The sequence below is a fragment of the Rhipicephalus sanguineus genome, chromosome 11 (assembly GCF_013339695.2).
Source record: "Rhipicephalus sanguineus isolate Rsan-2018 chromosome 11, BIME_Rsan_1.4, whole genome shotgun sequence".
Classification (NCBI taxonomy): Eukaryota; Metazoa; Arthropoda; class Arachnida; order Ixodida; family Ixodidae; genus Rhipicephalus; species Rhipicephalus sanguineus.
Window position 1 is genome coordinate 5,877,841 of NC_051186.1, and position 15,821 is coordinate 5,893,661.

Here is a 15,821-nt window from a genome sequence, read left to right on the forward strand (position 1 = left end):
CCCCCAGAGCATAGGCTTGACCACTCCTTTGACTCTTCGCATAGCCCGTGCGCCACATAATAAAGCCTGCTTGAAAAAAAAATTATTCTGTGGAATCGGGTCGGTAATTTAGGCGGGTAGTGAAGAGGAGATGGAAAGGGCAATGAGCCGCATATTTACAAGAAGCTGTATGGCTAAAGAAGACTGTCTCTCGGACGCACTTTTCTAGAAACTTCTCTCTCGCTTGAAGGCAGGGCAAGCGATAACACGAGCCGTTCGTGGCATCTGCAGAATTTATAAAACGAAATAATCGTTGTTCACCTCTAATGTGGAACCATAGCAGGGGCGGATCAATTCTTCGATCAATGGCTGGCGAACCTCCTGGCGCCGCACTTCACTAGTCAATTTGGAGATTTGACAGATATTGGCTCTCCGGGCCCTGTAGTCTTCCTTTTATGGACAATAAAGTCTTTCCGCTGTGTAATCACTATCATGGCACTCCGGCATGCGACCGCTCTGTACGGACGTCTCCCCCCCCCCTCCTCTTTCCGATAGCACTGGAGGTCCCTAAATAGCAGTCGCATATTTTTCGGGATAGTCTGGGTACTGTAACATATTTAGGCTAGTGGGCTGTGTGAGGCCGAAAGCCAGTATTAGATGCGAAGTATCTTATGGCGGAGCTCAATCCGGTGGTGGTGGTGGTGGTGTGCGGTGTGACCACCCTTACTGCGCATGTCATACCCTCTCCACTCACCCTTTCCCCTCCCCCTCCCCACTCCCCTCTCCATTTCCACCTCCCCTCCCCCTCTCCACTACCCCTCCCCTCCTCCTCTCCTCTCCCTCCTCCTTTCCACTCTTCCTCTGAAACGCGTGCTAGACATGCCGAAATTCTCTCCTGCGCAACGTCGCGATGAGCACCAGCGCATGCGCGTCCCCTCCCCTTCTCTCTCCTCTCCTAAGCTGCCCCCCTCTCGCACGCCTATCGACCGCGTTCCCCCCTCGCCCTGTGAGAATTAACGGCCAGGCTAGTGGGAAGACAAGACGCGCGTAGCGTTCCTCTTCGCGTTCCACGACGCGAGGTAGGTAGCATGCACAACGAACGCCAACGGAACGCGATCGTGCAAGTGCTCCGGCTTCGCGTCGCCTCATGGTCCCCTTTAGCAGGAAATGGTGTAATTGTTCTAACCAATAACTCCTGAAAGCGGGCACTATCAATGTCCATCATTTTAGGTGTCAGCTGTGGCTACGGGCGGTGGTTTTTACTTATGTTTTACGAAACTCGCCGCCGGCACTCACCGGTTTAATAAGCATGGACACACGTGTATCTCGACCCGAGGCCAGGATCTCACAGGGGTGTTAGCGCCTGGAAGACTTATGCATGTCCCGCATCGCCGCGTGTGCTTGCTGTTTTGAATATTAGTCAAAAGAGTGGTTCATAAAAGCACTCGTGTCGCAGTCGGTCGGTTTACTCGGCTTGCATTTACCTCCATAGCACATGCATGCCTTCTGAAATCAGACGTCTACTGTCGCTGCTGAGAGCGCGTGGTGCCTGCAAGTTACCCGGAGTAGTGCGACGAGTGCAATGGTTTGCTATCGAATGCCGAGGTGTCCCGATGTTAGACGCAGGCTGGCTTCGAAGTACGTCGCTGACGATGCACGATCCCCTCGCTCTGGAACTGAGTCCCGTGTCGGATCGAGACCGCTTCCTGAACAAGATACAGGCATTCGTGTACGTCCGCCGCGGTGGAACCGACGACGACGCCAACTCGTCGGGCCTCGAAGAAGTGCTATACGGGCAGCTCACCTACGTCATCGACTCACCTCCAATTGGTAAGATGAACAAAAAAAAGCGATCCCTGCGCTGATTTATTACAAGTGTTATGAGGTAATAGCGCAGCGCTGCCGGCGCAGCGTAAGCGCCGAAGTTCTTTAGGACAAGTGTCACTATGTAAGTTCTTGAGCAATTAGTAAGCGAGCTGTATATTCAATATAGGGCAGGTATAGTAAACCCGACCGCGGAATGTGTGAAAAATGACTAAACCAATCAGGAGGCACCACATCCTACCTCCTAGTCGATTCCTTTAGATATTAATAGCGGCGGTGTTGGCACGCTTGCCTTTTTACATTCGTGTGCGCCTGCGTGGTATTAATTTTTTTGTAACACCGCAAGCTTTTCTGCAAGGAGTGAACACGTAAGGAAAGCTCGCCCACTGAAGCGTGCTTTGATCGGGCTCTGAGCGGTCCGGACAGGCATTTGCCCCAGAATTTCGGCAGAGTACAGGCTGCCCACGTTGAGAGCGGCTTGTTGACGTTCGGCGTTGGATCGTCGCACGAGGGGCGGTGCAGCGAAAACGTGCTGGTGTATCTTGGCACATCTTCTGGAGTGAAGTTCCGTACTTCGTCCCGGAACTTCGCTTCATGAAGGTCAGCCTTTCCTGAGCATCATGTTGCCATTGCTTATTATGCGCAGTCGCACGGCCTTACAGAATGATTGAACCGAACACTAATCGACATATACGTTTCTTCGAACTACCAAGACTGGGACGTTGCTCTGCCATGCGTATAATTCGTCCCACTGTGATACCGCTGGTACTCGCCGTTTTATGTTCGATTCGTTCGTGAGCCTCTTTAGCCCTTTGGTCATTACACTACCACGTGAGGCACAGTCATTGAATGCTTATGCGCACGATGTAATTTCCGTGGCACCAAAGGTGCGTCGGATCGCCTGCGCTCGCCTCGCTGCTTCCTAAGCTTGCCGGAAGTTCTATTACGACAAGTGCCGCGGAGACGCCCAATATTTACCTGGCTTCCTCGTACTGTTGTGTTCACAATGCCGTTTGTGTTGGTCTGTCATGAACATTGTGACGTTACTGAGGTCCCAACCGAATGCTGTGACTGTTAACCAAAATCACTTATGAGCTTACTCTTGAAGATCTGGACCCTCTAATTTGATTAACCATAGACGAAAAGCCAAGAAATCAGGCATAAATCATTTTTTTTTCTGCAAGGAATAGATTATCAAGCATGTGTCATAAGGTCAACAGGGGAAACACTCGGCAAAATGCGCGCAACAAAAACACGCTAATAAGCTCGGTGAATGGTGTCATGGTGTTTACGAAATCCCCTTTTCGTGCGGTCGATGTCGCATTGGCCAAACTGGCCGATGTCTCAATGGCCGCTGCAGGAAATACCAGAATTTAATAAAAGGGTCACATCCACTGTCACTCGGCGACTCGCAGCTGTCAGTGCGAATGCCAAGCCTTCCTCGACAAATTCAAGGTGCTAAGGCGCTGTCGCGACAAACGAGCAATAGAAATTTTTGAAGCATCATGCACCGAAATAAAATCTGACATTGACATATCTCTGTGTACGAAATAATAAACTGTGGCTTATAGTCAGCGCTTCGTTTGTCTCAGTCGGTTTATACCGTCCTAGCGCTGTTACCCAGTTCTTATAGAGACGAAAAAAATGCAGTTTCACAGCAAGGGTGGAGCAATGAATCCAGTAGCAACAAATTGTAATGGTGTATGAAGTAAGGCTGGCATTTAACTCCTTTGGATACAGTCTCGCGTAACTCTACAACACGCTGGTCTAAGGGAATACGGCCGCTCCAGGTAGAGCAGCGGATTTCGCATAGTTTCGCGTTGAAGCACTTAGAAGGGTATACGAGCCGTCCGCTGATGCCTGCCGAAATAGCACCCCCTCCCACTGCCTGCGTTTCTTCATGTTCGTTCAAGACAGGCGGGGCGTTGCTTCTTCTCTGCTTGACCAGCATTCGACGGCAGGCATAAGTGTAGGGGATGTTAACGCATGCGGCCATGCGCCCTCCGAGCGACGAAGATGGGCCGGTTCGTTTGATCACTGCCTCAGCCGCGTTCGTCGCCCCCGCTTGCGCGCTTTTACCCGGGGGTAAAACATACATTGCGCGGGGGATGTTATCGATTTGGATGTTATACAAAACGGGACGGCGACGCCGACGGCAAAAACCAGTAGAGTGTGTCCATGTAATTGCTATCACAATAAAAAAAGAAGTAGTGTGAGTGCGGTTAGCGCTCCCATCGCCACGTTTTGTCCTCAGCTTGTGCACTTGTTATTCGTGCAGTTGTTCATAAACGGCGTTTGTGTCTTTGTCCACCTTGAAGAAACATTATAATCATGATAATAAATGGATTGCACCACACCAAAAACGAAATCCAAGGGGTATTTGTTTTTACTTTGTCGTCTTTAAAGGGACACTATTTTGGAGCCACTGGCTCAATGAAATTTCGTCAGACTTGTTATGTTAAGTCTATGGCCCCCTCAGAGGACAACGTACTTCATTTTTACGGATTAGGAACTACGTAGCACCTTGTAGGCTCCGTCAAAACATGTGACGTCATGTCGCATGGTACGGAAACTTCAAGGTGGCGTCGTCACCCACATTTTCTTTTTGAGCGTTTTCTCGCTTACTAACGTCTTCTCGCGGCAAGCGTGGTGTTTTTAGTATCGTGAAACGGTAGTTTACTAGCACGTGAAAAATGGTTTTGCTCTTTAGAGTCTTTTTGACAATAATGTCTCAAAGATGACATATTACGTCAAGGCGAATTTCCGCATAGATATGTGGAGAACGCATGCTGCTGTTAACCAATGAGAAACGTGGTAGGGCCCCTGCACAAAATCACATGCGACTTGTGAAAATCATCAGGATGGATGCAAATGCCACTGAACGGGAATAAATGCGTATAGCCACAGATATGGTGTAGTGTTATTAATCATACGTTTCTTCCTGCCGCCTACATAATTGCGCCATTGATGATGTCGTATCGTCACTGCTGTTCGCATGTTGCTTGTCGATGCAGAGGTGAAAGCGCTTGATAGATCCCAGGAAGTGGTTCTCGCACTGCAGGATCACGTGACGCTCCCGCCCGATGGCGCCATGATCGAATGGAAGGTACGTCATTATGATGGAAAGCTGCCAAACCGTTTTTCCATAAGCCTAAACTCTGGAAGAAAATAAATTGACCTGGAGGGTTTGTATAGGCATTCCACGCACACTCCAATTATGGATTAGTCATGATAGCTAAAAAAAATATGCCTGCCACTCTGTCTGACCTTATCAATTAGCGGAATATATCAGCCTGCATAGTGAGATTCAATTGCGATAAATTCAGTCTAATGCTTAAGGCTTGCGAAGAGTGGAGTCGAGACAGGCAAATATTGGCGAATTGACGTCGGCCAGAACGCTGCCGACTGTAAAAAAAAAAAGACATTTTCTGTCTGAACAAGATAGAAAGTAGGGGAATATGGAAAACAAGGGAGAAGTTAGGGGAAAATACTTGGAAAGTGGTTTCTTCAAGGCTGCAACCAGTTGCAGCCTTGAAGAAAACAAGGCCGCTTTTCGAAACGTTGCCTCCAGCGTCACTTCGCGTTCCAAGGATTTTTCAACATGTTCTGTCCGTATTGTGCTGCAATATAATACAGACAAAACATGTTGAAAAATTCTTGGAACACAAGGTGTCGCCGGAGCCGACGTTTCGACGAGCGCTTCTGTGGTGTCAAATAATACACAGATGATACGGCCGCATCAATTCGGAGAACAGACATTCGGGGGAGTTGGTTAGGCTTCATCGCAAAAACAGCGCAAGCAATATATGGTCGAAGGAAGACACGGGCTCCCTTCCCGTTTGTCTGCCTTCGTCCGTGTGTTGCTCACGTTGTTATCAAGATCAAGTCGGAGCTTTGCGTTACGGGGTTCTCGTGCAGCGCAGGCTTTCCAGAGTTCGCTTCACGGCGCCGCCGCCGAACGTGCGACTCCTGGCTGGCGGTCGCCTGGCCCTGGTCTCCTTCGCCGGAAGTTTTTCAGGCGATCAGAGCGGCACGGCATCACCGCTGAGCCTGTCCTGCGGTGTGTTCGCCAGGGACGGCCGCTTCTACGCCATGCGCCATTTCTTGGTGGCCTCCTCCGTTGCGCAGCAAGGTGCGTCATGGTTCTACGCCACATCATGGTTCGGTGCTAGTGCTACCAGCACTTCTGAAATGTAGAAGATTAATGGGCCGTCACATAAATGTAGATTCATCCGCGAGCAGAGAAATAGACTTTCAGTCTGTTTCTCTACTGACCTTCCTTGTGCTGATCTAATTGACCAGCACAAAGAAGGTGGCATTGTAAGAAGTTTTCTGTAGCACTTTGCTTAGATGAGTGTTGCATTGAGTCGTGATTCTACTATACGCCATGGTTTACACAAAAATATCCCTTGCTTGAATGGTCTGTAAGGACTGCCTGCCAGGAAAGCGTATCGTTGGGTATTTGCCAGGGAACAGGGCGCTCCAGCTGACCCTAGCCAGATATTAAAAATATACCGGTGCAACCTATGACGACACGAACAAATGCATGTTGCTCACTACAGCATGCAGTGATTCACACTCTTTCTTTGTGCTCTGCTTAACTACCTAAATATGAGAGACTAATTAGGCAATTAGACTTAATTAGTGAGACCTAATGATAGTTAATTGGGTAACTCCTAAACTAAGAAAGCTGGAAGAAAAATTCAACATAGAAATTTGTAGAACAGTTTGAAAAACTTCTGATCAGGCAGTTTCTAACATTATATTTATTAAATATTAGTGTTTGAATTGTAGTCTAGTGGGCGGGAAGACGGCGCAATGACAGCATCGACAAGGGAACCCCATCCTCTCAGACTAATGATACGTACATACCGCCGTAGCTCAGTGGTAGAGCATCGGACGCGTTATTCGAAGGTCGTAGGTTCGGTCCCTGCCGGCGGCAATTTATCTTCTCGTCCGCTTGACTTTCTTCACATTTATATTCTAATTACTACAAATAACACCCCCTATACTTTCCTTGACATTGGTGTGTGTTGGTTCTCATTATGTTGTGTCTAAAACGAAAAACGAGCCCTTAAATGTAATCTTTCCTTCATTCATAGCGAGGGTCTGGTTCTGGCAGATTTGATGCCTTCAGGTAGTATGCGAGGGATTATTGGTCAGCTGCCAGCTCGTAAAAAGTTCACGTACTACGTGACGCCAACAAGCAGAAAAAAGAGTGTTCCACACTCGCCGCCATGGCTGCGATTGGCGCTGACTAACACTCCTAGGTTTAAATACATATATGTACCTCATAAAGTGGACGGGAAGATGACTGCCGCCGTAGCTCAGTGGTAGAGCATCGGACGCGTTATTGGAAGGTCCCTGCCGGCGGCAAGTTATCTTTTCGTCCACTTGACTTTCTTCACATTTATATCCTAATTACTACAAATAACATTCTCTGTACGTTCCGTGGCATTATTGTGTGCTGGTTCTCATTAATACATACATACATACATACATACATACATACATACATACATACATACATACATACATACATACATACATACATACATACATACATACATACATACATAAAGACGATGTAGCGTTTTTTTTTATTTACGGAGTCGTGGTATCTTCCCTGTGATGCAAACATATTTGTACGCAGACTGGCCAGGTGTACACGCCTGTTTTCAAGACTGGTTACCTAGAAAGGCCAGGGAGCCAATGAATGTGCAGCTAAGGTTGAAGACGTAACGTTGGGGTAAAGCATACGACACGTTGGAGCACATAACAATGAAGTGACACACAGGAAAGACACTTACCGATGCAAGATCGCATTTGCCTGTAGGAAATCTGTCTCTCTAGGCTTTGATGCCAAATTTTTGTTCCTCCTTTGTCACCTTTCTTGTATTTATTCCACTGAGAAGGGAATAAATCTGAATCTTCAAGTAGTGCTTCGGTGTCTGTTTCTTTTCTGTGCGTCCTGTGAGTGTTACGCAATCCACTATCTAGAACGTGCAGCTACAGTTATCATTATAAAACTCATAAACATAGCTACATTCGGCTTTGACATCCCAGCTGCGGCATTTGCAAGCACGCAGCGTACATCGTCGACGACGGAAGGCGACACGGTGATCCACCTATCGGTCAAGCTAGATTCGCAACCGGCTCCCGGTGCCGCAGACACTGGCGACGAGTACACCGTGGTGCAGACCAACATCAGCGTCAGCAACGGCCAAGCGGCACCGGCAGCGCTGGGTGACCGGCTGGGCTCGGGTCACCAGCCACCGGTGGCAGTTCAACCACAGCGCAAGGCGCCCGAGCCGGTACCGAACCAGCCGTCGCCGTCGGCTGGCTTCACGAGCAACGTCTGCTTCCGCCTGGTCCGCGGCGAGAACGGCGTCCCCATCGTCGTGCCGTGCGAGTCCGCCGCGTCAGCTACAACGCCGACGCCGAAAACGTCCACGACAGAAACTCGCCGCCGGGAGCCACACGTGAGTCGCAAAGTTTCCTGGTAGCTTGTGCAGAGAGGCCGCGGTTAAAGCGAATGCAAGGAGTGGTGACCTCAGCGACTTCTCGCTAGTCACCTAAGTGCGATAGCGCACCTCTGACTCGCAGCGTATCGCGCTTCAAACGAAGATGGTGGCCATTCGTGGGAATAGCTTGTACGCCCCGATCCTACTGAACGACCTGAGGTATAGCAGGTGTGGAAACAGCCGAACTAAATGTAACCGGGCTGTGACTATCAATTGAAAAAAAAAATAATTTCCACGTAGCGTGAACTTCCGGACAGCTAAGCGTGTTAAGATTGGGAAAGTGTGCGTGACAACAACATCAATGTTAAACTGTTCCTTGTTTCCTTCATGTTTTTCCTTTGCGTGGTATCATCGATAGTTGCTAGATACATTTTCCTGGAACATTGGATCCGCATGACGGAAGAGCCGGTTGCCGCAAATGGTCTTCCTTCGCTTACAAAGGAAGCAAAGGGAAATAGACCATACGGGGATATTCATTTTCTGTTTCGCCTTGACCAATGCAATCGCTTCACAGAATTTAAAGGGACACTAAAGAGCAAATCGATTTTTCTCGCATTAGTAAGGTAGTCTTCCAGGATACCAAAAACACCACGCTTGCTGTGAAAAGGCGCTTAATAAGCGAGAAAACGCGCAGTAAGAAAATACAGGTGGCGACGCCAGCTTCGAATTCCCGCACCATTTTCCGTGACTTAACATATTTTTGACGGCGCCTGCTTAGGCCTGCGTAGTTCCTAATCGGTTAAATCGAAGTACATTGTCCTCTGAGGGGGCCAGAGACTTGACGTAACGAGTTTGTGGAAATTTCGTCGAGCCAGTGGCGCCAAAATACGTTGAATGCTCTTTGGCATCTTTTACGTCACGAATCACAAAGTCCGGCGCGAAATTTAAAAATGAAACTTTGAACTTGGTTTTCTCCTCTAGTAATAAACCTATGGTGGTGAAATAAACTACACAAGAGTTCTCCGAGCACACTTTATCAGTCTAAACCAATTCATTGTTTCTCTTTAGTGTCCCTTTAAGCAACTAACAGCCTCAAATATACGCCCTAATTGGTCTTTGAATGAGCACAGGCAATTTCCAGAGCTCGTTTCTTTGTTTGTCACAACTTTAATGAAAACCAGCAGATAATGAAGCTAAGGAAAGTATAGGGGGCCGTTAATTGTACTGTTTTAGGTGTATTGTAGTAACTGTGATGCAGGTGTGGAAAAAGTAGAGTGGACTAAAATACAACTTGCCGTCAGCAGGCACCGAACCTGCATCCTTCGGACTGCGCGCCCGATGCTCTTACCAATTGACCTACGGCCGCGGTCGTCGCCTCGTCCACTTATCGGGCATTTATGCGCATGCAAACGTGGGAGTGTTAGTCAGCGCCGCTCTTAGCCAAGACGGCAAGTGTGGAACCCTCTTGTTTTTTGCCACATGGCGTCACGTAGCACGTGAAACTTTTTAACGAGCGGACAGCTGACCAAAACCCCTTGCGCATCAAGTCTGCCGGAACGAGAACTTCGCTATGAATGATTGAAGGAAGAAAACTCTGAGGGCTCGTTGCTTTGCTTGACACAATCTCAATGAAAAAAAAAAAAAAAAACGTCAGGCCTGAGCGGAAATCGCAGCACAGTCACAGCGAAAGCCGGAAGAGCGGCGTTTCTAGAGTCCGCTGTAAACTCCCTTGGGGCTACTAATACAAGTACACTAGCAAGGTACCTACCACGCCATAAATCACAATTTTGTGAAGCTGGGAAGCACCGACTACGCCATTAGTCGTCATTCTGCGTAGAAGCGAGGTACCAGCTACACATCTGTAAGGCATTATGTGCACTTTGTTGACGCGACGATGATGACGATGAAGAATTATGGCTCAGCCCTTTGTAATGGGTTGGGAGCTTTAAACGGCCCACCAGTTACGTAATTCGCATTGTGTGACGCCCGGTCGCTATTTCAATCTCCCACCATGCTACGTAACATAACTTGACGTGAGATAGAGAGAGAGAGAGATGGGAGAGAAAGAACTTTATTGAGACCTTGAGGAAATGGATCGTGGGCCTTCCTTCCTTGGCAACCAATACAAATGCACTTGCGTGGAACCCACTACACTATAAATAATCATATTTGTGTGAAGTAGGGAAGCAGCCACTATGTCATTTTTCGTCATTCTACAGAGACCCGTGGTACTCGCTAAACATATGTAAGGCATTATGCGCACTTTGTTGATGCTTTGTCTGATGACGATGAACAATTATGGCAGAGCTGCTTGTAATTGGTTGGAAGCATTCAACAACCTACTCGTTGCGCAATTCGCTTTGTGTGACGCCTGGTTACAGAACTCGCGTCGTTTGACGCCTGCTTGTTATTTAACTCTTCTATCACGCTATATTACACATAGTAATGGGGTTCGTTCCAGACATGAAGCATGTATTGGCCGCGAGATCGAGCAGAGTCGCCGCCTGGCGGCTACTGGCTGAAGCGCGCCTAGTGTGGATTGCTCCATGCGTCGTCTGCTAGCCGCGTTGTGTTTGCATCTGCGCGTACGTCATGCAGGGCCTCAAAAGGCGGTTTGTTCCGTTGCGTTGGTGCAACTTTAACCGCTCGTACGTATGCCTAACACGATGTAAAGAAGCATTTGGCCTTGATCGGCTGTAAATGTACTGTAATATGATCAGTGAGTGCACTTGTCGAGAGTGATGTGTGTGGTCGTCGTACCGTCCGTTCACGAGAGTCATGTCAGTGTAGGTGCCGCTCTCTGGTTCAAGCGCATTGCAAAGTGCACTTGGCGTTGTCCTAAACATGAGAAATATTAAATCTCATGTGAATATAGCCTTTTAGCGGCTCGGTGGTTAAAAAAAAAGCTCCCATGCACTTGCGCGTTGTGGTTAGGTGTATAACTTCGGGACTGTCGTTTATAGGTTACGCGACGAGCTTTAGTTGCGTACGGTCCTGGTCCCACTGCAGAGAAATATTTCTGTCAAGTCACGTCTGACACTTCGGTACTTAAATTGTCCCCTAAACAGGACAGAAAATGGAATGACACGGAAATCGCAAAACTGAGTTGCCTTGCACAATTATAACTTTGGCGAAATGTATACAAAGACACCCGTGTACTTGCGAGGTAGCTTATGCCTGTCAAATTTTCGCTTTGACAAGTTCAGTGTCGGAAGTGCGTCAGGCCTCAATCTCTTCCGCGAAAACCCTTAAAAAAAGAGAGAGAGCGAGAAAAACATATTCATCAAGCTCAGCAGTGGCGATAAACTCGCTCGTGCATTTTGATCACGTGGCGAGTGAGGGCTCATAAAGCGATACCCTTTACTATGCACCAGATCATGCATACACACTTGCCGCGTATCGAAGCACGTACTTGCCCTGCGGAATACTGAGAACTGTTCTCGCGGCCGTGTAAACATAATGAAACATGCGCGAACTACAAAGGGCTCGGGGACTCTCGTTTAAACACTCATAGCCAAGCGCGAACAAACTTTGCATTCACAACGTAGACGGTACATGAATGACAAAGAATAAATTCCATGAATTAATTTTCTTCTTTCTTGATTGATTCCCGCTTAATTTTTCTGCGGAAGTGTAGGAAAATTAAAGCACAGGGAAGCTTCCCCGAGCGTTCGCTTACTGCGACCGTCTTCACTCTCGTAGTGCACAGCAGCAACAAGCATATAAATCCACACATTAGCGAAGTCATCGCTCACTACTCATCGTCCTTTCTCGTCCGTGGACGCTTGAATGCACCGTCGTCGAAGTGCTTGCTGCACACCATCGCGTACTTGGAAGGCGTCCTGCCGTTACGAAGCCTAACGAGCCACAGTCGGCGTCGTTGCGCGTCGGTGGGATAAAAATGGAAGATTATCCCTGGCTCTGCGCAGTATGTGCGGCATTGTGGTACCGAACGAAACCTCACCATCGAAAACAGAGTTTTCTGCGCATACGGAACACAAGATCACGATGTGAAAACGGAAGCCCCGTGCACTTCTACACACACCACACGAAACCAGTATCCACACTAGCGGGGTGACGGTGCTGCCACCTATAGGTCGATCTCGCCACGAATAGGGTCTTTTACAGCGAAAGCTATTATGAAATCACAACAAGGGCCGTTTTTGGCGCCGTAGTTGTCCGCCGCCGCCGCCGCCGGTGTCCGTAACCACTATCGCTCGAAATAAGAATACGAACGAAATAAAAAAAAGATATCCGGGATGGAACGAGGTTCGAACCTGGGTCCTCTGCGTGGGAGCCCAGTGTTCTACCTCAGAGCGATGGCGGTGCTTGAAAACGCTTTGCAAAAAGACCATTTACTGGCTTGATGTCAGGAAGGAACCACATTAACATATGTAATGTAGTGCGGTAGAAGAGTAAAATAACAACCATGAGTCACACAACGCGAACTCTGTAACCAGGTGTCACACAACGCGAATCGCGCAGAGAGATTTGTTAAATGCTTCCAACCCATTACAAAGGGATTTGCCATTAATTCTTCATCGTCGTCAGGCACAGCATCAACAAAGTGCACATAATTCCTTACAGGTTTTAGCGAGTACCACGGTTCTCCGCAGAGTGACAAAAATTGCATAGTGGCTTCTTCTCTTCTTCACAAAAATTATTATTTATAGCGTAGTTGGTTCCTCGGAAATGCACTTCTATTGGTTGCCAAGGAAGCCCATAAGGCTCCCATGATTCATTTCCTCAGGGTCTCAATGAAGTTAATTCGCTCTCTATCTCTGTTTCTCACGTTAACGTATGTTGCAAAGCGTGGCGGGAGAGTTCAATAAAGATCGGGCGTCACACAATGCGAATTAGGTAACTAGTGGTTCTTTTAAAGCTTCCAACCCATTACAAAGGGCTCAGCCATAATTCTTCATCGTCATCAACCGTCGCAACAACAAAGTGCACATGATGCCTTACAGATGGTACCTCGCTTCTCCACAGAATGGCGAATAATGTCGTGGTGGGTGCTTCCCAACTTCACAAAAATTATGATTTGTGGCGTAGTGGGTACGTTGCTAGTGTACTTGTATTAGTAGCCACCAAGAGAGTTCATAACGGGCTCTAGAAATGCCGCTCTTCCAGCTTTCGTTGTGACTGTGCTGCGCTATCCGCGCAGGCCTCGCGTTTTTTGCAATGAAGTTTCAAGCACCGGCATGGCTCTGAGGTAGAATACTGGGCTCCCACGCAGAGGGCCTAGGTTCGAACCCCGTTCCATCCTGGAAATATTTTCTTATTTCGTTTTTTTTTTCTATTTCGCGCGATAGTGGTTACGGACACCGGCGGCGGTGGCGGCGGACAACTACGGCGCCAAAAACGGCCGTTGAAATGATCTCATAACAGCTTTAGCTGTAACTAGCCAATAATGAAGCCAAGGAAGGAATAGCTGACCTTAACTGTACTGTTTTAAACAGTACGCTTTATCCTCCGTTGGGATATCACGGAATTTGACGAAAGAAGAACCTGCTTCAGTTACGGGAAGAAAAAGGAAATCATTGCAGACGAATCGGTTTGCAATTTCGAGCAGTTCTCTTAAAAAAGCTATTAGTTGCTTTACAGTTCTTGATGAAATTTCAGCTGCGCGGATTTTTGCAGATGTATCTAGTTGATTGCGCTTTCACCCGCAGTCACGTTGGAGACACCATCGACCGCGTGGTGGCAGCGCGGAAGAGTTTTTCCGAGAGGACTACCCGCTCGCAAGACACCGTTCGCGGGGTACAGACGACCAGGGCAAGCCACCCTCAACTCCGAGTGAACAAGACCTACTGCGTGCCGACATCGACGGCCTGCAACCGTGCCGGGACGATGCAGAGTGCAGTCGGCACGCGTCATGCGTTGTGCCTTTAGGTACAACCAAGGGACGGTGCGTCTGCGACCGAGGCTATTTGGGAAATGGTCTGTTCTGTTGGGAGAGCTTCTACGTGTGACAACCGTTTCACATTTATTAAAGTACACGAAGCCTTACTTGAAGGGTTTATTAACTTTGCTGGAAAAAACAAATAAATAGACAGCCAAACAGCATACGGTCGCACGCAAGAATACATTTGCGCTGATTTAAACCATGGAATAGATCGTCGTATATCATAACTTTGTTTTCTTCCTGAAATTGTGGTTCGTGTAGGAGGGGGGGGGGGAGGGGGAGGGGTGACGTGAAGAAACGCGAAGCACACAGGCGGATAGGTTCCGAGCAAGAAAGATGTGCGTTTTTATTTTTTCGATGACATCAATGTTCTCTCGCGAGAGGTGACTTCTGAGGCTTGATTGCTGACTTCCACTTACTTTAACACAGATGCTCATGGAATGATTTCAAAGTCCTTTCTTGTGTGTAACTATTTGCTGTGGTAACCCCGCGGTATGCAATGTGGAGAGGAGTGCAGCAGCTCCGTTCAGCGCTTCATAGTCACCCAAGGACAAGAAACTTCAACATAGAAAATGCATGGGCTAGTCGGTGCAGGGGGAACAGTACAGAACAAACTCATAGGATGAAGAAGAGGGAGTGAAAACAGCGCTGTTGTTTGCCTTTCTTGGTCTTACGTGATTACGCGCTTTTCCACAGACAAGAAACATACACAGACACAGACAAAAAAGCTGACTCACTTTAATATGTATTATTTTACTCACGGTTCACTTTAATGAATGTTTGTTCGCACTTAAGTCGCTTGTGACTTATTATTCGTCGACACCTGAGTCACATCATTTGCTCTTGATTCACACTAAAGTCAATTGATTCACTCCTGATTTACACTTAGATCACTTGATTAACTCTTGATTCACACGAATGTCACGTGGTTCACCGCTGATTCACACATGAGCAACTCGAGTCACTCTTGATTAATTCTTGATTAACTTTCATCACCTTGATGTGCCGTGATCCACTCTTGATTGACTTTAATACATGTTGCTTCACGTGAAGTCCACTTTGAATTCAGTGTAATTTGTACTACTAATCTTCTCACATCACTATACGTGTATTTAACTTTACGAGGTTCTTTGTACCGTTTGTGTTTACGGCGCCGTCGGTCGCTGACGTTCGATGCGCGGTTTTTCGCCCGATGAGCGACTTAACGCTTTCACCCTAATCACATTTATGCCGCTCTCATCAAGGCTAATGATTTCCCTTCACAGACATAACAGCCTATGTACACAGCCAAGGCATGCTGATTGTGTCCTCGATCTTTTTACATTCCCCATATACTTTAGATGACCGCGAGTCCTGCAGTGTCTCCCAGCTTGATGTGAAGTCGCCCTGAAGACATGTAGCTGCAAAATGAAGGTGAAGGGTCCTATAGTGACCCTTATAGCGCGCCGCGTATCTCTTGTGCACTTTGTGGGAGCCACGCCATCGCCGGCGGCTCGATAGCGCCACGTGGTGCGCACTGGCGATGAGCGTAAGATCGACTCGACGAGGACGACATACGGCCTCCTGTTACTGTTAGCACAATGATGTATTGGGCTAGTTGGTTTTGCATGACTAAAATACTGCGCTACAATTACTGGGACAAAAGAAGT

At 47.8% G+C, this 15,821-nt stretch overlaps 1 protein-coding gene across 1 annotated transcript; it reads left to right on the plus strand.

Annotated features, from left to right (window-relative positions):
- The first annotated feature begins 1,592 nt into the window (after positions 1-1,592).
- LOC119374262 (uncharacterized) lies at positions 1,593-14,266 on the plus strand. The gene is made up of 5 exons (XM_049410848.1): positions 1,593-1,809; positions 4,818-4,909; positions 5,722-5,968; positions 7,870-8,285; positions 13,940-14,266. Exons 1-5 carry the CDS (start codon positions 1,593-1,595, stop codon positions 14,237-14,239), a joined length of 1,272 nt encoding a protein of 423 aa, XP_049266805.1. The 3' UTR covers positions 14,240-14,266.
- Positions 14,267-15,821: the final 1,555 nt, after the last annotated feature.